Genomic DNA, 23799 nt, shown 5'->3' with positions numbered 1-23799 from the left:
TTTAATAGCTTGTTAGGTTAGGTAAATCAAAAAATTTAATACATGAGAATGATTGGTTGGGTTAAGTAAGCTACATTAAAAATACTGTGTGATTTTGTGAACTGTTTCTTAAGTTATGTTACCAACAAAAATAATAGGTATAAACTGTAGTGTGGTTGGTTAGGTTAGAGTTAGCTGTGTTACAATATATAATTCTTAAAAACTGTTAAAATGAGTTCACAGTATATTTAATATAACTACCATAACCTAATAAACTGTCTACACTACTTTCAAGTATTTATAGTTAACCTAATCAAACCAGCCATTCCCACCATTAAGTTTGTTAGATGAATTAAAAATAACAAAAAAATAGTGTGGATCTGTGTGAATGGTTAGTTAAGTTAGGTTAGTTACATTAATTGTACTACAAAATATGTGTGGATGGTTGGTTAGGTGAGGTAAGCTTAATTTTCTATTAGTAAAACAATGTTACAGTATTGATAGCCTATGTTAATTATTGGAATTAATGTCTGAAAACTAATAAATAAATTTAAAAAAAAACATATGGACAAGTAGCTTTTCACCAGATTTACCTCATTATACAATATTTAAAATGTAGCTAACCTAACCAACTGTAGACATGAATAGGTTTGCAGTATTTGAAGTGTAGCTAACCACACATAACCAACAATTTAAACAGTAAACAACTTGAAATATCTCAACAGAAATAAGTATCAAGGTTAATAATAGGAACTCAAAATTACCGTTTTCATAAACTTATTTTTATAATAAAGCCTCGTCTCCCCTACATAAAAGCTCGAAATGTTATTTAATAGAATCATCCTGTTTAAGGAGGGGAATTACTAAATAAATTATTCATCAAGTTATTTGTTTTATGATCAGCCCCACTTGTTAACAATTACCAATGTTAACACACTTAGGTGTTAGAGCCAATATGTAAATGAATCAGCACAAATTAAAAATGTCTTGCACAATTGAACACACAAGGAGGCCGGAAATAGCTTTCTGAAACTAAATAGAGAAATATACAATTTACTGTCTGAAGTCTACAAGCGCACAGATTAAACAAAAATGCATGTTGAGCAAATACCCAAACACAAAATATACATAAGCAGCCTATTTGAACTATTTATAGCTATGTTAAGTTCATAATGTGCGTGTAAATAATATCGCTCTTTAGGTTAGGATTAATTTGATAAGCTATGACACGGCATTTATTAATATTCTTCTTACCTACTTTGATCGTATTTAAACCACTTCATAATTATTCCACACAAACTATGCATTGAAAACAATGATTTCATGGTACAATTAATAAACAGAAATAGCATGTTAAGAATAATGTTTGCGTGTTAAATATACACACGCTAACCTAAAACAATTGTTTTCGTTTAACTTCATCGCTTTACATCGTACTATATTTAAAACAATAATGTGCGATTATAATGCCGTTTTTAGGACGGGAGGACATTATTTTTAAGAGTAATTATATCACTTACCTCACATTCGCTTCGTATCACCACTTGAAATGCTCGTGATATATAACGTAGCTCCGGTGCAATAAATATCACTTGAAAAGTGTGCTCGTAATCAAAGTTTGCGATATATACCGCCACAACGTCATCAATATTCGAAGTTTAACGAAAAAGGATGTGTTCGTAATCACGTTGCTGGTTCCTGCGATATTCTTCGCAAACCTTCGTTATTTATCGCAACTTATAACGCAAAGTATGTGCTCGTAATCAACCCGCTGGTTCTCGTCGCCCCTGTGTCTGGTAAGGCGTATTTGCTCGTCATGCCCATTTGTTTTGCGCCTTTCGCCCTGCGGCCGAATGTGCGTTGATTAATTCTGATGTCTGGCCACTTGCTTGGCAGCATGATTCAGGCCTTCTGCCCCTTTTGATTCATCATCTCGTGTTTTTATTGGATTGTTACCACGCCTTACCAGGTACACAGGGGCGACTCGTAATTATAATTTGTCTTTTTTTTTTTTTTAAATGTTAAATTATTGTTGACTTTACAATCTGTTATACTTGCGTGTTTTATGTTATGTAAAGCACTCTTTTCTTATAGGAATGTGCCATTTCAGTATTAATGATGTATTCAGTATTTTTCAGTGTTAACGAATGTACTAATTAATGATGTTGTTCAGATTATACAAAGAGATTTCTGCTATATTTATTTATTTATTTATCTCCTTTGTCTTGTATTAATTGTGTCTTGTGACGTCCGAGGCAGTCAGGTGGGTGACTATTGCCCCACCTGGTTCAATGTTACCAGTGACCACTCATATGTTAAGTTTTTGGGAACTGCAAGTGTTTCATCATGCATTGAAGCATCTGCTGTACATTTAAGTGAAAGTGTGGGTGATCACTCATCCTCCCACTATGCAGTTCAAAATTGTAGTTCCTGTAGCAGTCTTACACCACAGTCAAGAACAAACTGTGAAAACATTTCACCAGTTTTTAATGTGAACACATGTGAGATGGTTTCATCTAGGCCTAAATCTAAGTTTAAACCTGTAAGTCTTTTTAGTGGTGTGAATTCAGATGAAGTTTTTGCAAGACCAGTCACAATCCAGGGTTCCCACAGAAATATGAAAGTCAATTTCCCTGACTTTCCCTGACCACTTCTTACAAAATTCCCTGACCATAATTAACATGCTTATACCAACACTTTATCTAATGTACTCTTTTTTACAGCCTCCACCATCCCCATAGCTGCCCATCACGCTCCTGTTTAACAATATATATATATATTTTAATTTTTTATTATAAATTTTTGAACTCAAAAAAATTAGAAATGTTGGTATAAGCATTTTAAAAATTGAGATTATTGAACGAGAATACAAACTAAAAAATAACATTATCATGATAACAGTACCATAAAATTTAAATAAACATATGACAAGTATAATATTACCAAGTGATACAATTTACAAATCTTTCCCAGAACAAAAACCTATTTGAATTAAAAACAAAAATATTGCATTTGCCAATGGTTAACCATCATATGCTGCTTCAGTCCAATATCTTTTTGTGTAACAAATTAATCTGTGCTGAAATGGTTTCTTCTTCATGCTGTTTTTCTAACCTTAAAATCTTTCTTCTTTTTTCTAGTTTCTTTATTTCATTTTGGAGTTGCCGCTTTTGTATGGTTCCACCTTCTTCTTTCTTGTTTCGCTTTGCATTGTCTAGATGCTCACTATACCGTCTTCGAGAATTTCTGACATAAGACAACATCTTTTGTGTTAGCGGGACCTTGTGTATGGTCTCGTAATATTTTATGCCATCATAAACTTTTCTTTGAGCTATGACACTTTCTTCCTGTAGATTTTCAACCAACAAGCTTTTGTTGATCGAAAAACCACTCTCAACTGTTGCATTGCCATGTGAAAATATAAGGCACAATTTCACAACTTCCCACAGTTCTTGGTATTCAAGTAAAATTGAAGAATAAAATTCATCTAAGCACTGAGAAGACTCTACATTATTTTCTTCTAGGAATTCACAAAACTTTTTCTGTAGACCACACTGTGCATCACAAATGCCAGAGTACTGAGTCTTTGCTCTTTGTGCAACAGTTTCCGTTATTCTATTATGTGAATACAGAACATCTAAGAGGATATCAAATCTAATTTTTCCTTGCTCTGGCTGTTTATGAATAATTTTTGGGTCCAATGAGGACAACCCCTGAACTACTGGATATTTTAAGGGACTCCGTTCACGTATCTTCTCTGTCATTCTTGTTAGTATTTTTTGGCAATCTTTCTTGAATTCAAGAACTTCGCGATCAGTTGAAACCACCTCTCTAAGAAGTTTCTTAGTCTGAAATCCCAGATCAATGTTTTTGAGTTCACGTAAATTCTCCGCACAGTGTAAATCAACAGCAAGAAGTTTCTTGACTGTAGCAGGCATCTTGTTTGACTTGACAAATCGTTGCATCAAAGTTTCAATCAAGTTTTTCAAGTCTGAGGACAAGTATGGAGCGAGTGGACTTGCTGTTTGATATTTCTTCAGGAAAGGTTCACAGTCATTTGATAATGACTTGAAAAAAGAAAGTTTACACTTCATGAACTTGTCTTTAGATTGGTCTCTAACATTGAGTAATGTCTTGGTTTTTACAGCCTTTGTGTTTTCGATAAATTTCTTAACATCATCAAACAGAAGTAAAGCTCTTTCTAAAAATGGAACATTCTCCAACCACCTAGTAGTACAGTACTTTCGAGGAAACTCTTTTCTTCCAGTGACAGAAGTGAAATCTGCACGCCTCGCAGGTGATTCATTAAAGATAAAATAGATATCGCGCAGAAAAGTAGGGACATCCCAACCAACAGAATTAAGTCCTGTTCTTATTGCACCATTTACAACATAGAGACCACAAACACCAGTGTTCACAAGAATCTTGCCATCTGGTTCCGATTCTTCTCTTATCTTCTCATCAAGTTTCTTAAGGAAACTCAAGTTTACGTTGGGCCCATCCATTGAAATACTCAAGATTTTGTTTAGTGACATAGGTTGAATGCCAGATGTAAAACTGTGGAGAAGGTTTTCTGCTGAGGCATTTCCTAGGAATACACTATTATAGTACTGTGTACAAACCTTATTTCGATTGACATCAAAATATCTTACGAACAAGTCCATTTGTCCTCTCTGAACTATTTTATTTATAGATTCATCAAAGGAAACAACATAATCTTTGCATTCACTTAAACGTTCCTTCAACAGCTGATCAAAATATGGTGCAAGTCCATGATTAATAACATAAGAACATTTAGTTTCACCCATTGAGAATTTTGAGGCAATCCCACTGTCTGGGAACATTGAACGAAATATTTCACCTAAATCTGCGGTTGAATGCAATGACATATTTTGGGTATTCACAACTTTCAAAGCCCATTAAACCTCGGCTCTTAAAACATCATCTTTCAAGCAGAACGAGTCTACTGACACCGAACAAGCAGGTATGGATACAGTTTTAATTTCAAATATAGAAGACTTGAGGGTCACTACTGTCCAACTTAGTACACTCTTCTGAAATGTCTGTAGTTTTACTTCCAACACTTGTATCTGTGTTCGCTACATTTGAGGAGGATGATATATTCACTTCACGACTATAAAAAAAGGTCTTCACTGATGTCTGGGAATTCACACATTTTGTTAAGTTCGTGTGCTTCTTTCCTTTAGCATGTGAGATCACAGCTTGACGACCCATGTTACCCAATTCAAAGGACTTCTTACAAGCTCTGCAGTAAGCATGAAAAATATCTGGACCTTTACATAACCATCCCACAAACTCAGGACTCTGCTTAGAGTCAAGCCATAGTTCATTAAAGACTGTTCTTTTTGAGGTCATGTTACACTATTTATAAAAGCTCACTGGATACTGAAAAAAATGGAAAAGAAACAATTAGTAACCCTGAAGTAAATAAGATAAAGTTTTTACACATTATCTTCAGTCAACCTGGAAAAAAAGTTATTAAACACAACACACATACACAAAATTGCTGCCCATTAAGAATGCCATTAATTATAAATTATATTCCAAGATAAAAAAAAAGAAGAAAGAGAATAGAAAAACTAAAAGCTGAACAAAGAAAGAAGCCTCCACAGCATAAAAGAAGTGAAAGCTGTGGAGGGGCAGTTTAACGTCATACCCAGGACATATTCACTGACTTTCTGCTATCTCAGCACAATTTTCCCTGACTCACCGGGTTCCAAAACATATTTCCCTGACTTTCCCTGACCAATTTTATTTTCACTGACTTTCAATGACTTTCCCTGACTTTCCAGGTCTGTGGGAACCCTGCAATCAGTAAAACTAGGCATGCAGGGAAAACAAAGGTAAGGCGCAGTAGCAAGATAATGTAGCTGTTGGAATGTTCTCCAGACACTGATATAACTCCTAGGAAAAAAAAATTGATACAGTTAGTGTCAGGCGGTTAAAAAAAAGTGTAGTGAACAAAATGTGAGTTTGAGTAAACTGTGCACACCAGGCAGTGATGTTGTAGCTATGGTTAATCACCTTTCCAAATCCATGTCCGAATCCTCTGCAAGCTTTCCGGCCTCTCAAATTTTTTGTTGCAAGAAAAGACCCAAAGGCAGACGATGGCAACTATCTGACAAAGTTATGGTGTTGGCTCTTCATAAAAGATCACCCAAGTGTTATTCTTTATTGAGATCGATGTTTGCACTACCGAGCAAGAAAACTCTGGTTAACATGATGGCCAAAATTCAGTTTGAATCAGGGATAAATGGTCACATATTTGACTCACTTAAGAAGTGTGTGTCGAGCATGGAAGAAATTGACAGAACATGTGTGCTCATGTTTGATGAGATGTCTCTTCACCAGCATTCGAATATAGCAGCAGACATGATTGTATTTTGGGTTTTGAAGATCTCGGTCATTTGGGCAGAACAAGTAAAGTAGCAAACCATGCTTTTGTTTTTATGGCCAAAGGCCTGTACAAGAATTGGAAACAACCATTAGCTTTGTACTTTAAAACAGGAAATTTAATTTTGGATAAGCTGGTAAATATTTTGCAGTCTGTTCTGGAAGAGTGTCAGAAAAATGGTTTGAACATTGTTGCAACCGTCTGTGACATGGGGTCAAACAATACACGAGCACTGAGACTGCTAGGTGCATCAGAAGAGAAGCCTTTTTCCAGTTTAAGGATACTATTATAATAACTTTGTTTGACCCCCCTACACCTTCTTAAGTGCTTAAGAAATATGTTATTAAAGCATATTGTAGTATTGAAGATGAACATTGGGGGTAATAGTGTGGACTGTAAGCTTCATGGTTGGTTATCCTTGATGCATATACCATTGATCTGTCACAGGGGATTTTCAGAATGATGTACAAGCTGACAGATAATCACCTGGAACCCAAAGGAAGACTAGCCATGAAAGTGTCACTTGCAGCTCAGATTTTGAGCCATGCTGTTGCAGGAGCAATCAACTGCTTTGTGTCAAGTGGTAAGTCTGTAGTCATATGATACAAGATAAACGTAACATTTTAAAGATAACCATTTTATGATTCTGAGTCTGTTACTGTGTATTGTTCAACAGTTACAGTACTTAATTTAAGTTACTACTTGATTGGCTGAAAACGAATTACTTATTGTAGTTACATTTATTGTGAATGAGTTATAGGCCTAGGCTATGTTATTTCAAATTTACAAAATTTTTTATCCGATTTAATTGTCAGGACCTGTTAAAATCTGTATTACACATCACATATTATAACCTCAGTGGCACAGAAAATGTTTTTGGGACCAATATTTCCCTAAAACAATATTTTGGCACTAGAAATGCCTCAAAACTGTTGCAAATTTTGATACTCATGAATGATCCATTCATGAGTATTTTGAAGCTTAGTAATAATCATTGAAAGCCTATACTAAGTGACATGTGCTGGCAAAATTAGTTTGTGCTCAAGCTCCTGTGCATTCTAAAACTGCAATTTTTTCTAAAATAAATAATCCTTAAGAGAGCATGATTTTTTTTTTAATTTGTACCTATATGAGAAATAGCCTATGGTATTGTACTTAAAGTTTACATTGATATATAGGCTACACTAAATTCCCCAAACTAACACACATAGGAGCTGGGATACTTGTATGTATAGTACATTAATTACATCTGACAAAAATCAGAATCACGAACCAACAGATGACACCCCATATGAAATAAGTATATCTGAGCCCTACATGAATTCAGGATAGGCAATTATACACTAGCTGATAGGTGACCAATCTCAGATAGGCCTACTAAAGTTGTTTTTATGTAGGATGCAAATCAAGATAGATGTACAGTACCTATAGGTGTTTACAACTCTGGTAATGAAATGCCTTTAAATGAATTCAAATTTACTTTATGACCAGTAAATTTGAGAAGTACCATTTAAAATTTTTGCCAAAGATACATGTCGTGGATATTTTTTTTTTTCTGTAGGTTCATTGGATTCAAGTGCACTTGGAACAGCCCAATTTGTTCATTTCTGCAACAAATTGTTTGATAGCGTGAATGGTGCTACAGTTCGTCCACAAGGTGCTGATGGGATCCGGTGCCAGATTCGAAAAGAGAGAGGCTCTGCACTTAAAGTTTTGGGATGAAGCTATAATTGAAATGAAGCAGTGGAAAGTGGAATCTGGTAGCCCTACATCAGTTCAAGAAGAGGTAGGTTATAGTGTTAAGGGTGTAAAATATTTCCGTCCTCTATGCTTGAGTGGATGGATCATAACACTACAAGGAATGAAGTTGTTGTGGAAAAAACTGAAGGAATTGGAAGTGTCATATGTGAGTACAAGAAGCCTTAATCAGGATCCAATTGAGCACTTGTTTGGGTCAATCCGTGCCCATTGTGGGACTAACGTTAACCCAACTGTGCCCCAGTTTGTTGCTGCCCTTAAAACAGCAATGGTAAATGGACTAGCATTTGTTGATATTAAAAGGTCCAATTGTGAAGAAGAAAGTGGCACAGTTGAGTTACTCGACAACTTGCAAAACTTTGTTGCCAGCCCTACAATTGAATCTGCCTCAAACAACTTGCAACCAACCTTTGTTGCAGCAGAAGACACAAGCTTTTCTGATTTGGGCACAGGTATTTTTTCTCTGGCGTATGTCTGTGGGAGTATTGCCAGGAGAATTGTTATTGGTACTACATGTTCGAATTGTAAATTAGCATTGTTGGCAACAAACCCAAATGTAGATGTCCACAATGGTATTATTTTTAAAGAGTTTTCTGAAAGAAATTATGGGTTGACATACCCATCAGAAGCAATGATACACTGTGTTGGGAGTATTGTGGAAGTTCTAGTTCAAATGTAGATGTCCACAATGGTATTATTTTTAAAGAGTTTTCTGAAAGAAATTCTGGGTTGACATACCCATCAGAAGCAATGATACACTGTGTTGGGAGTATTGTGGAAGTTCTAGAGAAAGTCATTCCACAGGTTGCACACAAGAGTTGTGTGCAGTACACTCTCTTGTTTGTATTGAAGAACTTTGATTAGGATTGGTTGGTGTCTGTATGTCCTCTACATCATGAAAATGTCAGAAGTGCAATTTTGACCTCGGTAATGCTTGTTTGCATACGGTGGTGGTGCACGAGAAAAAACAGAGAATTCGGGAAATTTTACAAACGGAACGCAGACTTGCGTAAAATAAAGATCCTGAAACATCAGTGACAACCAGTCCATGACTTTGTGTAGCAAATATATTTTCAGTCATCTTTGTAGGTTTACTGAGTGGGTTGGCTCAAGGTTATATGTAGGATTCATGATGTAGAGTACACATTTAATATAATGGTCAACTTGATTTCACTTTTCAATGATTTCCTGGATCAGTTAGGTTATTTGGTGAAATAGTTGCATAAGGCTATGGTTAATTACTTCACTTGTTTTCTTTGGTTGTTTAGTTGTGTGAACCAGTTAGTCCCTCTGCTGTATTTTTATATTGCTAATACATGCTGCCCCAGCATTGTGATGATCTCTTTTCTGATGGATGTATTATGAATAGATATTTTTGGATTAATTGATTATAACCCTGTGCCAAACACTAGTGATAATGAAACATACTTGCATGAACTACCTATGTGGCTATTGATAAATGTATGATAGAATAAGGGATTTCATACACATTAATAACAGTGTACAAAGTATAAGAAGACTGGTCTTATTTATAAAATTCTTTATTACATAACATTCTATAACTTCAATGATGAGTGTGGTGTCCAGTAATAGTAATATGTTATTGTTGAGGGTGTTTTCTTGAATTATTGTGTTATTAAAATGTTTCATGTATTACTGCACTTTACAACATTCAGCTAAATGCTTAAGTAGGTAGACTATGTAATATTTTTACCTCTGCATTGTAAGGGTATACAGACTTGTGATCATTTGTTATGTATGTATTTCATTTGATGGTGTTCATGTATGCTATAATTTGGTGATGATAATCATTTTTGTTACACCTTTCATAATTTTTTTCCTACCTGACTCTTTACTACTGTCCCTAATAATTCATTGAGTAAATACAACACAATTACTCATTGCATTGAGTGAACTGTATTACCACTCGCAATAGACTAGAAAACTTTTCTTCTTCTCGCCGCTGAAGAGTTTAAACATTTATTTATATTATATTGGTTGATTTTTTCTCATCATGATATTTAATTTATAAAATTCACTTGTCCAATATATTTGTAAAAAATTGTACTCTGAAATGATCTGGCAGATGTAATAAACTAATTAGTAGAGTAAATTATGTTGGTTGAATCAAGTAAACTAGTAATACACATAAATAGCCTATTCAGGTTACCTTTGCGTGAAATATATTCTGCAATTGAAAATAATCTGGCCCAAGTAGGTCAACCCTGACTTTGGAGCTTTCAGTATACCCTGTGACAGTTATGGCACTACAGCACGACAAAAATGAGTGGGTGAAACCGTAACAACTGGAAAAATTACCTTGGTACATCTTTACACTATTATACAGCACAAAGGCGTTGCCAGCCAATGGCCTAGGGAGGGAGGGCAAGTTGTGGGAAAAGTATGTATTTTTTTTTGCATTTGGCTACTTTTTTTTGAATCTCTAGGGCTCTAGGAGGGGGCAACTGCCCCACCCCCTGGTGACGCCCTTGATACAGCATAAGTTTGTTGTAACAGTGTTGTTTTTGATTGTTGAAATATAATTTTAACATTAATTTTGTAAATATAGGAAAACAAGACAACTATATTTGCAGATTTTATTGGCACCAGTAAACATGGGTTTAGGTTTTGTGTCTTGTGAACAGTTAACTTTTTAATTTATGATCTTGAAATGAAATTTAAATATATTGGTATAACATGTCTGAAGATACATTTTTTATTTACAGCAAATTCAATTTCCCCTTTCCTTTTTTCAGAAAGTATGGCACATAAATGGGACATTCATTAATTCATTCATTGAAATAGGTTTCATATCAAAAATCAGAGTGATCATGGTTAACTGTTTTTGCCAACTTTTGGACAGTCGTTTTTACAGCTTGATCTACTAGGGCTCCCAGAAGCCAGATTTTTGCAAAACAGAGTACACAGAATTATTGATCCGTCTGGCTAAATGTATGCTCATGACTTAGGCAAAAACTGCTATATTTAATTATTCTGCTTTAGTTATCTATATTCTGATTAAAAATCTGAATAGTTCAACAAATATTAACAGTGTTGATTATGTGTCTCTGTTAGCCTACATTATATCCCAACCTTCAACATACTTCTTATTCTGCAAAAAAAAAATTCTGAGAAGTGGCGACAGGCAATGCAGAGCAACAGTGCAATTTCACTGAGTAGTTTGTAAAGTATAAACATGTTCTCGCTTCTCAAAATGTTTATGTACAGTCTGTATGGCTACACTGCTACTGCGCCAAGCAGGGGTTTGGTCGGGCTTGCAGTGTGCAGAAAGACGTCATGGTCTGTAGGAACGCCACGTAGTTTGTGGTGAAACTCTCCGTCCCACCTCCTTACGAAGCCAGCTTTATGCACTGGCCAACATTTAAGGCCCATTGTATAAGTGAGAATCTATTATAAAATGCAATTTTGGCCTATTTGTGTACCATGTAATTCAGCATTTTGAGGTGATATGTAATTAATGTTGAACTGTGTATAAAACTACAGAAGGGGGGGGGGGGGGGGTGTGAAACTGTAAACCCAGTCGTGATAAAATTGGTTTTAATGGTAACAATGGGTCATGTCAAATCAACACACCCATTTTACCTCACCATCTCAGGTTTTGATGAAATTTTGCACAGATTACAATGATTGAAGATAAAATAAAAATGTTTTGTTTTTCTTAAAGAAAATTTAACTATCTACAATTTTCTTTCTGCATGACCTTTACGTACGACGAACGGATAAAAGGTTATCTAGTCAAATAGGGCAAAAAACGTAAGAAAAAACATTTCCCCCCTAAAAATTAGCATATTTGAACGCAAATATCTCATAAACTATGCGAGATAGAGAAAAATTGAAACTAATAAATTTTGTGGAAAATTTTCTCAGCTTTATTTTAGTATAGATTGGTCTTTTCACTAGAGCGTATAGTTTCCGAGATATAAGAGAAAAACCGAAAAAAGGGACCTTCTACATGCCCCCCTCCCTCCCGCTCACCACCCAGAAGTTGGGACTTTTAGTATGTTTACCTCCTTACTAGTCCAAACAAAGTCCCGAAGTAAAAAATTGTGTTCCTTTCATTTCCCTCTACAACTTTTCATTGACTGGACTATTGCACAAATTAAGTCTTTTTGATATTTTTGATTTATTTTTATTAGGTTCACTGACTGTTATGCAGTCTTTAACACCAGGCATCGCTCTACTGACTTCATCATTTTCATAAAATAAATGGACAGCTTCAACTACATCTTCTGAGAGGTGTTTGCCTGGTTTGGAGTTAAGACTTTCTAACATTCCTTTTTTAGCCAAGAGTTTTTTTGATTGTCGTACCATGTAGTTTGGCGCATCAAACTATCACATTATTTTTCTAACTCCCCGATTTGGTGGAAAATAGGTTAATTTCATTAACTTCTTGCTCCTACTAGTAGAACTCAAGAAATTGCCTTTGAGGTTTTGCAAAACTGATTCCTCTAAATCTTCATCATCATCCTCAGAGAAATTATCTGGCAACTCAAAAAGTTTCCTTTTGATTGTAGAGTCAATTGTTTTAATTTTTCTGGTTGAATAACTTTTTGATTTTAATTTTTTTCCTATTAATAGGAGATTCTCCTAGCCCTTGTAGTGAAATATTTAATGAACCAATCACCTCTGAGGATGCAGAAAAACTGGGATCTTTATCAGAATCTGAACTTGATTCGTTATCCTGGTGAGTAGAAGAAGAAGAAGCAGCAGCAGTTTGTAATGTTGTAATTTATATTCCACAGCTATCACAAATTTTTGCTCCCTTTGGCAATCCAGAAAACAAACTGCACATCCAACTAGTAACATTCCTTAATTTTCTTTTTTCCCTAATGTTGTGGTTTCTTTTTTTTAATGGATTAAAACACTGTAACTTCAAAAATGATTCACTGAGGGCCATTTCTTACCGTAAACTGCCCACCTTTTCATAGGGTTTCAGTGCAACCCCTGCCTTCAGCAATCTCAATGACCTTGATCGCTACCGGGGTGTACGAAAAACCTTCCACACACACCGCCACAGGGAAGCAAAAGAAAAAGAGAAAAATGTCTTATATGTACCCTTTCCCCATCATGTGTGTATGGGATTCAATAAAAAATTATTCTATAAGCAACAAATAGAAGAGGGTCGATGGGGCTCCACAAGTAAAGTAAGGCTCATACAGACGTACGGTGTATGAATTTAATGCAATACTATCACCGCGAGTGATGACGCCGTACAATAATAATATATATTTAGCACTGACATGAAAAATTAATAAGTGATACAGGGTATATAATAGCAACAGCACCATGCACATGGATTTACTAAAAAAAAGGAACTATTATTATGAAAGTTCTAACAAAAAGTCTATACGGCAATTTTTACCAAACTGTATTTTCCACATTGTTATTGCACCAATATATCGAGCTATACCGAGCACGTTTATTCAGAAGTAATTATAATTTGTTGATAGTATTAATCACGTTAGCACATGACGTTAGTCGCAGTCACGATCGTTTCACGTAGCAATAAGTCAAATTGTAATTTTCTTTTTCCACCTTCCGTGCAGGCGAACCATCACCAGAAAATAAATAAGGGTCTCTAGTCTTACTTTCAGAGTTGCAGCACGTCCGCCGCTGCCGTGGCACTTAACCACCCCGGGGCACCAGCGATGTCCATCGCCTCGCGTCTCTCCAACGCGCCCTGACTGGCGAAACCTCCACACTCGTTCAGCGTAGGCAGCCGCCCCTTGCGGTCCGTCCACTCCGGCGTCAAATCGAGCAGTCCTGTTCCTCGCGGCCTTCACTCGGAGCATTCCACTCGGAAATCTTCGGCTCGGCCCGAACATTACCGAAAGCGTGCAGTTTAGTGTACCAACTTAACACTTGCTAGCTCGACAGTGCAATTTCAGAATAGTTCAAGGAATTATTAAATTTACCAATTAAGTACCAAAAATAAAATAAATTAAATATAAAAAGAAATTAAATAAATATCAAACAATTAAATATTATGACCAGCATGTAATAACACACGGTTGAGGCAGTTACCAACATGGTAACATCAGTCACTATCATGATGAACACATTACCTTTTTAAAAATAAATATCAACATTCTCAATTCAGAATGCATAAACTCCACTAATAATATAGATCAAATGGTCACTTTTTATATAGGTGTAGCACTAATACTTCTCCTAACTAACAACTTTGATACTACATCAGAACAATACCGACTCCTAGCATAAACTAGCTGAAACCACTACTGTACAGTATTCTGTAAGAGCTAGGGGGTAATCCCAGGGCAAAGCAAGGGTATCACAGAGCTAAGGGAATCCCAAGGCAATGCAAGGAGAATCCCAAAGTAAGGGGAATCCCAAAGCTAGGGAAATCCCAAAGCAAATTGAGGGGAATCCCCAGTAGCTGGGTGCTTGTCTGAACTAATCTTTGAAATAATGTATCAGAGACAAGCAAAGTATAGCACTAGAATTAATTACAATTGTGTTATTAGTGATTTTTAATCAATTTTATGTGTTTATACTTTCAACATAACTTATTATAATTATAAAAATGGTTAAATATCATAATTGGGTAAAGTAAAGTATATATATGATTACAAATACTAATTAACTTTACTACGAACCCATTAACTCTCCACTTTGAAACTTTGTAGACTAATATTAGTACAAAACATTTTATAGAATTTTTTGAAATTTTTTTTTCCTAGGCATTATTGTGTTACATATCACATGGAAGGCCATACCAAATGCTTCAAAATGACACCTGTCTCACCTTTCTAACTTAATTTGGAGAAGAGTTATTGTAATTTTAAACTATGCCTGTTATGCATTTTTGAGTGTTTTTTTGAAAATTTACAAAGCAATATTTTCAAAACGGATGGATATATCATTCTAAAATTTTATATTTTTGTTAGTCTGTATGGAGGTAACATCTGTGCAAAATTTCATCAAAATCTGAGATGGTGAGGTAAAAATTTTATTAAAAGTGTGTTGATTTGACATGGAATGACCCCAATGTAGGATTTAGTCAGGCCTACAAGAGAAAAAAAATTTAGTAACGAACATGAACACTAGATTAATTTCATAACAGAACCTTCCTGACCTATGTGTCAAAAGTGTAATTAAATGTATTCACACCTGGGTTAGAGGCCTGTATGTTTTTAAAATATAGGTACGTTTTATACATGCGCATGGTAACTTAAAACCAAACAAAATGCTCACGAAAGTGATTCAATTCTGGCAATATATTTAATATGGTTAACATGGTACAAACCAGATAATATCAGGCTCCTTAACAAGAATATTAGCCTTTCTTTGCAATTGAAAGCTTAAAGAAGGTTAAGTATTTACAGAGTGTAACTTTTAGAAATAAACATGCAGAGATGCAATAGGACCGAATTACGCTTGTTTAGATTTAGTACATAATTATTTGCCAAGAAAATTAATTACAAGTGTTTTATAAGGCAATATCAAAGTAATTGACCAATCTAGTTTCAGAAATATAATATCGTGCTTGCAGCCATGGGAAACATTAATGTTGCAACGACAAATACTACAAAACGCAAAATTAGAGCCTTTTTCACTCTTAGTAATGAAAGGAAATAATTCTGAGTAAGATGACCGAAACACCTGTCCATATTGTTTTTTACTACTCGTAGCCATTATGAAATCATATTATCTTACGTTTCGTACAAGCGCTAACTTATAAAATATTTACAGCACTCGTACATAAACGGTTAAGTCGTTATCACTCGTCTCCAGCCAACCTACTGTGTACCAACAAATTTCAAAAAAATTACTTTCATGACTTCCGCACAAAAGATTAGCAAGATCAGTTTCCATCCAGCCTGCTGTGTACCAACGAACTTACAAAAATTACTTTCTTTTCGGAACAATTTTTCTCTGACTCCATTATTCTCATATTATGTTAAACAATAACAAATGCTGCTCAAACGGTACATTTATATGGGCACTAAAATATTATACTGCATTTTTGAACAGACAAAAATCGTAAGATGTTCCGAATTTCCGTACAATCGTAATATGAATTATTTTCCGTACAAATTACGGGAAAATCGTACAAGTTGGCAAATATGAAATACTAATTAAAATTACAGAAAAAAGTTTCTTATATTTTAAATTTCTTGTATATCTGTTTAACAAAACAAAATACACATGAATACGATAATATCAGAAGGCCTGTTTTTAATAATTATAAAATTTCTAAGTTCTTTCTTAAATTTAATATGATTATTTAAAAGTAGTATGGTTTTAGGTAACTTATCAAAGAGTGTAATTCCTTTATGTTGAATTCCCTTTGCAAATAGTGTAGTTTTATGGCACTTAGGTTTAAGTTTATATTGATTCCTTGTTTCATAATGATCAATAGCATTGGTTTCTCTAAAGTGTTCCATATTCAGAGTAATAAGATAAAAGTTTTAGTTGACGAAAACATTGTTAACAGGTGGAATTTGGTTTCTTATTACAAATAATTTGAATAGCCTTTTTTTGCTATCTGAAGATTTTCACACTGAAACTTCTATTTCCCCACACTTCAATCCCATAAGTCATACTAGAGTGAAATAAATAAAATACGCAGTACGTAAGGATTCCTTATCTAATGTACTGCTTAAAATGATATACTTGTGTAGGCCTTCAAATAGATCTGTGCAGTATGTAGGCCCCACCTCTATGGAGACTAAAATACATAACACGTTGGGCTGTGTTGAACTGTGAAAAATCGATATTATTTATGTAGCTCTCCAATGGTATGTGATGATTTTCTGTAGGCCACAGTTAGGTATTAATTAAATAAAGGTACAAATATCCATAGACATACACTAGGGCAAATGAAATTAGAAATGACATAACACAACACTCATAAATAAAATATATAGTTATTTATTGAGACGAAAAATGAGTTCCAAATTTACCCTTATTAATTATATTTATTTAGTTACTAATTATATTAAAAACCTAACTGGTACTTGGCATCACAGATCACACATGAATTCCAACCATCAGGAGTTATGATGCGCACATTTAATTCTTAAACAAAAGTCTTTATTTGGGGTCGTCGAAAATACACAGTTTTATTATATGTTTTCAGGGATCTTAATTAATTTCCTCGGCTAGTAAGGTTTGAAATATAGTCGGTAGAGCTCAGAGTCTCTCAATCTGTAGGACCTCTGAGTTGATGAAATAGTGTGTATAAAAAATTGAATTTGTATCAAAATATTGTTTATATTGTAGATAATGTCAAATTACTTCACAATATCAATGTTTACAATAGTTTTTGACGGCGATGTGATGGAAAACGAGAGTTACGTGACGATGTGCATAAGTGGAGGAAACAAATTTTTGGCACTTTTAATTACTCACGTTTTACACTCCTAGGTCATTTATCTTTTTTAGATAAATCCTAAATTATGTTCTAGACTCCCTAGATTACATAATTAATCATCCTCGGTTCGGGATGCCTACCGCTAATTAGCTAAATTGTAGGATTTATTACCGTCGACGTCACAAGCTTCAGCTTCCTTAGCTGGCCATTATAGAACTCCCTTTTCTAGCTTCTTAAATTAAGCCAGTTAACTTAACTTTCAAATGGCGGCCCGTGATTGGCCGAAAACCAAAATCAGTTACATTAAATACTTAATAAAACGTGAAATCCGCACGCAACAATAGCGTGGATTACAAAATTTCACGTGAAATATTAAAATAATAATTTATATTACAAAATAACGGCGTTAACTTTACCGTTTACCGTCTTAAAGTTCAATTAGTCCTTAGAGGGGTCTTAACAATACATAATTCAAATTGTCCGAATAAGTCCATAGAGTCACTTTCTCATAGATATACATAAAAATAATTTACCGTTTCTGAAAATAAATAACATATTAGACATAGAGCAAACAATAAATAAATTGTAAATAATAATAATTAATCTGTCAAAACAAATAACATGTTGCAGTACAAAGTGCATAAAATGATTTACTTAATTTCATTACTGTTTGTTCAATGTGCTCTTTTCATGTGAGACTTTTGTCAACTATTAGACCTAGAAATTTAGTTGTATCAGTCAGGTTTGTTTGTTGATTTAAAATTTGCCCTAATACATTGTTTTTATCATTATTAATTCTATTTATTAACATGACAAGCCATATTCCTTGAAATTGTTTCCAATTTTTATTAGATGAAACTGACTCCTACATGCAAGCTAATATTACCAGCTTATTTGTGACATTAAGAATCTAAACTATTGTAATTTTCATAAGTCTGCATTAAATGTTTCTTTGATAAAAAAATACAAAGGGAGACAATTGTATGTAAACACTTATTATATAGCAAAACAGTAACTGAAGTACTTAATAAATATCAACAATTAATTTTGTTATGACTCACTCAAGCCTAGAGGTCTAGAGTTTTAACTGTCTTGTTTGTTAACCACCACTAAACAACTAGAGGGCAAAAAAGAAACCTACTTTGAACTTTCTTGATAATAAACATATTAGTGCATACCTGCCAACTTTCCAAACTCCTCACCAGTAAAACTTTACAATATAATAAATTTTAGCGTAAACTGGACGCGATTATTTTTCACTCAATTGGTTGATGTACTTCAAGCACATTTCTCCTATTGAGACCCATTTCCTTACACTATAAACGAAACCCAATTAACTTATTTACAATAAATATTAAAAACCAGATGTAAAGCAAGCAAAGTGATTAAATAGTAACACAATAATAGGTCTTACCTTCCCTGCAATTGTATCTTAAGGTAAGTCCTATGTAAAAATTCTGGTTCTCTTTATTTCCTACATATTATTTACAACACAGTCACAAATGAAATTTAAAAAACAAATAGTTTAAATTATATCTGTCCCATTATTCAATAAAATTGTTATTAATTTAACACACCTTAAGTAGAAACACTGTTGTTAAGTGAAGCTGCAGTTGTTTTCTTGGCTTTTTTTAAGAAAGTCAACTGAAAATTTTCTTCAAAACAAGCTATTTTTGAAACCTTGCATTTCAGTGCACACAGACTTTCCACTGATTTGTGAGACATAGATGACCTAAATTAGACTGAATATCCTCTCACATTCCGCATTGCTGTGAGGGATAACAAGAACAGCCAACATAACACTTGCTATTTTATCATATTTTAGCACCCCATCCACACCACAAACTTCAGCTAACTTGGACCATTTCTTATCAATGCTGTCATCTTCTGATACAAAGCTTGAGAGGTCATCTACCTGCAAGTTTGCAAACTGCTGCTGAGCTTCATCCTCCATGGCCGTATCAAATGATTCACCTGGCTTTAAGGGCAGAATGAAGGGAAACATATTTACAAAGTACCGAACTGATGTGAAGCTGGATTTTTCAATAGTGCTTAACCTGGCAACCTCTGCATGTTTAAGCACTTCATTAAAAGTGGAAACTTATTCACAATGTAATCGCAAGCTGCTACTAGGTACTTCCTAACACCAAAAAAAAACTCTCTCTTCTTGTGCTCTTCAAGGGTGTTTACCAATTGAAATGTTTTACTTTCAATGATCAAATCCTCATCATTTTTCTGATTTTGAAAATAATGATAATCCAGGTTCTGTGCTGAAACATCACTCTTTAGAACAGATGGTTTAACAAATTTTGTTAAAAGATCTTTCAGTAAACTTTCTAGCAATTCTTTCAAAATATGTATTTGTGGTTCTGCCCTCTGAAGTAATATGTTGATTTTCTCAAAGCCTGGAATAATATGAAGTACAAATAAACAAAATGCCTTATTTAAATTACAGCTTAAAAACAAATTTTCTTCTCGGCTCAAGATACTATTTTTCATTCCTACAGCCTTTATACTCTTGGGAACAACAGTTTTACATTTGGTGACATCTCTTTTGCTACTGGAATTCGGCCCTAAACTTGATAGTGGTTTCAATTTACTTGTTCCGTTTTCTTGAGCTGTCATTTTAGAAATGGTTCCAGTTTCTAGTTTAACTTTCTTGACAATGGTGCTGCCTTCTTGAGTATTTCTTGTGAGATATGGTTTACAGTTAACCTTACCATTGGCAAGTTCTTGTTCTTCAGTCTTCTTTTTGATGTTCCGTTTTGGTATTAGAAAAGAAGAAAGGTCAACATTATCTGAAGTCTTCTGTTGCTTGATTTCTTCTTTAAAGAAGCTAACTAAAGGCTCCCATTCTTCAAAAACCCGTGATAAGCTTCTTTTCAATGACAACCATCTCGTACACACATGTTTAAGAAGAAATTATACAATGATCTTAATAGTATAAACTAGAACTTTTATTGATTCTACAACTGTTTGTTCTAGAATGTCAAATGAAAATTATAATTTTTGTGTATGTGTGTCTGAGGAACACCAAGTCTTCAATTTATAAAATGGTTAAGCCAGGTAATATTTAATGAATCACATTTTGTTTAAAGTCTGTATAGAACAAATTCTAACATATGTTAGTAAAAAAAAATAGGATAGGTAAATTATTATTCAAAAAACATTTATACTGTAATAATTTTCTTTGGGTGCTAAAACTTTATAGATTTTTTTCATTGTTTGGATACGAATAACTTTGTCCTTCAATCCATCCAAAACTCCACACACATAAGTAGCAAACCCTTGAGTTGCGGAGGTTGGTGTTTCCAGAATTTTAACAATGCTCTGGAGTGCTTGGTCAGATTGAGACAAAGAACCAACTTTTTTTACATTTCCCTTGAATTTCTTTGCTGTAGGTGGAGTGTCTCCTACACTGGTGCCACTCACATCCTGGGTTGTTGGTTGAGTATGTATAACACTTGGTTGTGAGTCATCTATGCTAAGGGTGTAGTCCCTGTGGTCTACAATTTCCTCGTAGCATGGCTCTGTTAAGACTGGATCATTACCATACGAGGAACATCTGGGGCGATGTCCCTCCAGAATAATTTGTGATGCTGGTTTTCTACACTGCATGATGGCTGTAAAAAGAGTGTAATAAATCTAAACAATTAAATTCACAAGAAAGCACAATGTGATTGAATGACTTAAGTTTTTTATTGTTTAATAAATATATGTTTTTAAGTCTAAGAGACTGTTTAACATTGTTTTATTGGGATCATAAATTACACCACAACAATTATAACATATCTCAAGAATAACTTCAACTAATTACAGTTTAACACCTATAAATATTTTGTGAAGTATAATAAAGTAAAGTCATTACATTATTACATTAAATTATAAAGAGCAATCTAAAAACGTGGTGCAGAACTGAATGAATCAGGGCTTAACATCTTATCGACATTGAGTACAATATGACATGGATAAGAGGTAATAAGAATGGTGCACTAAAAAAAGCATTGATGTTCCCAGAGATAAACCATGGGCTGGTCGGTCCACAGCAAATTCTGTGACATTTACCACTTCTAAAAAATCCAACTGCACACCCACAGGGAATCAAACCCACATTGGAGGCTACTAATCTGACCATTCAATGACCATGGCCACTTTACATTAAACAAGTTGCATTTGTTGAATAGTGTTGTATACCATACACCAAATTGTGAGAGATCTACACTTTATTTATATTTTTATTATTATTATTATTATTATTATTATTATTATTATTATTATTATTACTGCAATTGGGCACAGAAGTACCCGGTGTACTTGTAATAGAAGCTCTGATAAATCTTAGTATAACCCTTTAATGTACAAGCAAAAAAAAAACTATATTAACTAAGGTTCATTAAACACTCATGTAAACAAAACAAGCAAATGTGATCTTAAGATATTACTTACCTTAACAGTAAGAATTGATAAAAAATGTATAAATAATTTTTAAAAATGTAGCTTCAGTCTTTTATTAACAAGAATACATAATCTGAAGTGCTATTATTAATCTTCTCAACTTGTTTTTGTAATAATTTGAAAAGAGTATTGTAATACTTACCATTTTAATTAGTAAGATTATATTATGTATGTACTTTAAAAATACTGATATATAAGTGGGATCTGTAAACAGTTGATTAGGTTAAATTATAAATTCCTAGAATAGTAATGTTGGATTGGTAAGTTAAGTTAGTTACATTATAAATTGGTAATTCATAACCAAGTATTATTATAATTTTATAGTATATTTAATATAGCTTACCTAACCAACTGATCATCCACACTGTGCTGAAACATGACTGTCCCACGCACAGAAAGTGTTTTGTTTTATTTAAATAACATTTTTTAATTATTATTATTATTTGTTGACATTTTTATGTTTTGTTCTATGGTTATGTATTTGGACGTATCTGCAACTACCATACTCTATGGTGTAATCTGAGTGACGTCGAAGCTCAATTAGCAAGACACCTCTAAGGAGCAATGGACTTAAAACGGCAAATTGAACTTTTTATTCATAATTTGCATAACAAAATTTTCATTGTTGAAAAATCATATTTTAAATTTAAGGAATTTTGGTGTATTAATCTGTATTGTATATTGTGTGTGTTTGAATTTGACGTGATAATTAAGTTAACAATCTTAGTGTTTCGGCCAATCAGAGGCCGTGTTACTTAAGATAAGCGTCACTACTGAATTAACGGTAAGAGTCTTGGAACAACGGCGATGATGGCTACATAGCCCGGGTTGAAATCCCCTCAAAAATCAACGGAATTAATTAGCTGGGTAGATCATCCTACAACTAGGATGTTTAAAACGTCGTATGAACCCATATTACTGATTGTTTAATTAGGGCACGTCCCAATTGACGTGTATTTAGGAGTGATTTACCGTGAGTAAAATACCGACTCATGATGCCATTCTAATTGAACTGTTTTTCTACTTACAAGCATCGTAATATTGCCAACGGACTTATAAACATTGCATTTTATTGTTGAGCACGTTAAAGGCCCTATTGAGACAAACATTTTATTAAAAGCAATTACGTATCCTGTTTCTACACTTGATTTAGTTCAAACACCCAGAGGTGAACTGAGACAGATTTCTCATGATGCTTTACCGCAATTATTTATTGAGTTCAGCCGCGGTATATAAAAATTAACTTTAATCACGAACACAACAAATAAACATTAGTTTTCTCACGCTAATTTCTGATTATAAATTGAGATTTCAACAGGCATAATTAATTTGAATTATATGAACTTTTGTTTTATTCCATCATGTGTGCAACATAACTCCAGTAATTTCAAAAAATATGAATGGTATACCACTGGTCCAACCATAAATTAATTATATTATTATTTGATTAAAGAATATTTGTGTTAACCATATGTTACCCTGTTGTTATTTTTCAGTGCATATGTATGTTTTCCCTATGATTTCAATTTGTCTGTTGTTTATTCTCATGCCCTTTTTGAAGATTTAAAGTGTGAGAATATTTAATCTTTCTCTTATGTACCACACTGCATTAGCCTTGACATATTAAGGAAATTAAGTCGTACATAAGGGTGGCGCCCAGATATCAATTTCAAAAATAATCAAAGAATATATATCTTTGACAGAGCAATAAATAGCCAAAGGGAACTATTTATTATTTAAACCTTATTACACTGAGAGCCTTTCAATAGAGTGTAGGAGAGTGTATGAAATAAAGGAAATATTATTATTAAATATAGTAATAGTAGAAAAAGTA

At 33.9% G+C, this 23799-nt stretch overlaps 1 protein-coding gene across 1 annotated transcript in view; it reads right to left on the bottom strand.

The window, feature by feature from the left end:
* The window catches only part of LOC134527824 (uncharacterized), a 36636-nt gene extending 14646 nt beyond the window's left edge, over positions 1-21990 (bottom strand). The window contains exon 1 of the mRNA XM_063360774.1: positions 1238-21990. Coding sequence (XP_063216844.1) covers positions 3021-4868 — 1848 coding nt within the window. The 5' untranslated portion in view covers positions 4869-21990 and the 3' untranslated portion in view covers positions 1238-3020. The remainder of the gene's footprint in view (positions 1-1237) is intronic.
* Between the last annotated feature and the right edge of the window lie 1809 nt (positions 21991-23799).

The sequence above is a fragment of the Bacillus rossius genome, chromosome 1, assembly GCF_032445375.1.
Source record: "Bacillus rossius redtenbacheri isolate Brsri chromosome 1, Brsri_v3, whole genome shotgun sequence".
Lineage (NCBI taxonomy): Eukaryota > Metazoa > Arthropoda > Insecta > Phasmatodea > Bacillidae > Bacillus > Bacillus rossius.
Note: the sequence above shows the minus strand (reverse complement) of the source record. Positions and strands in the feature narration are given on the sequence as shown.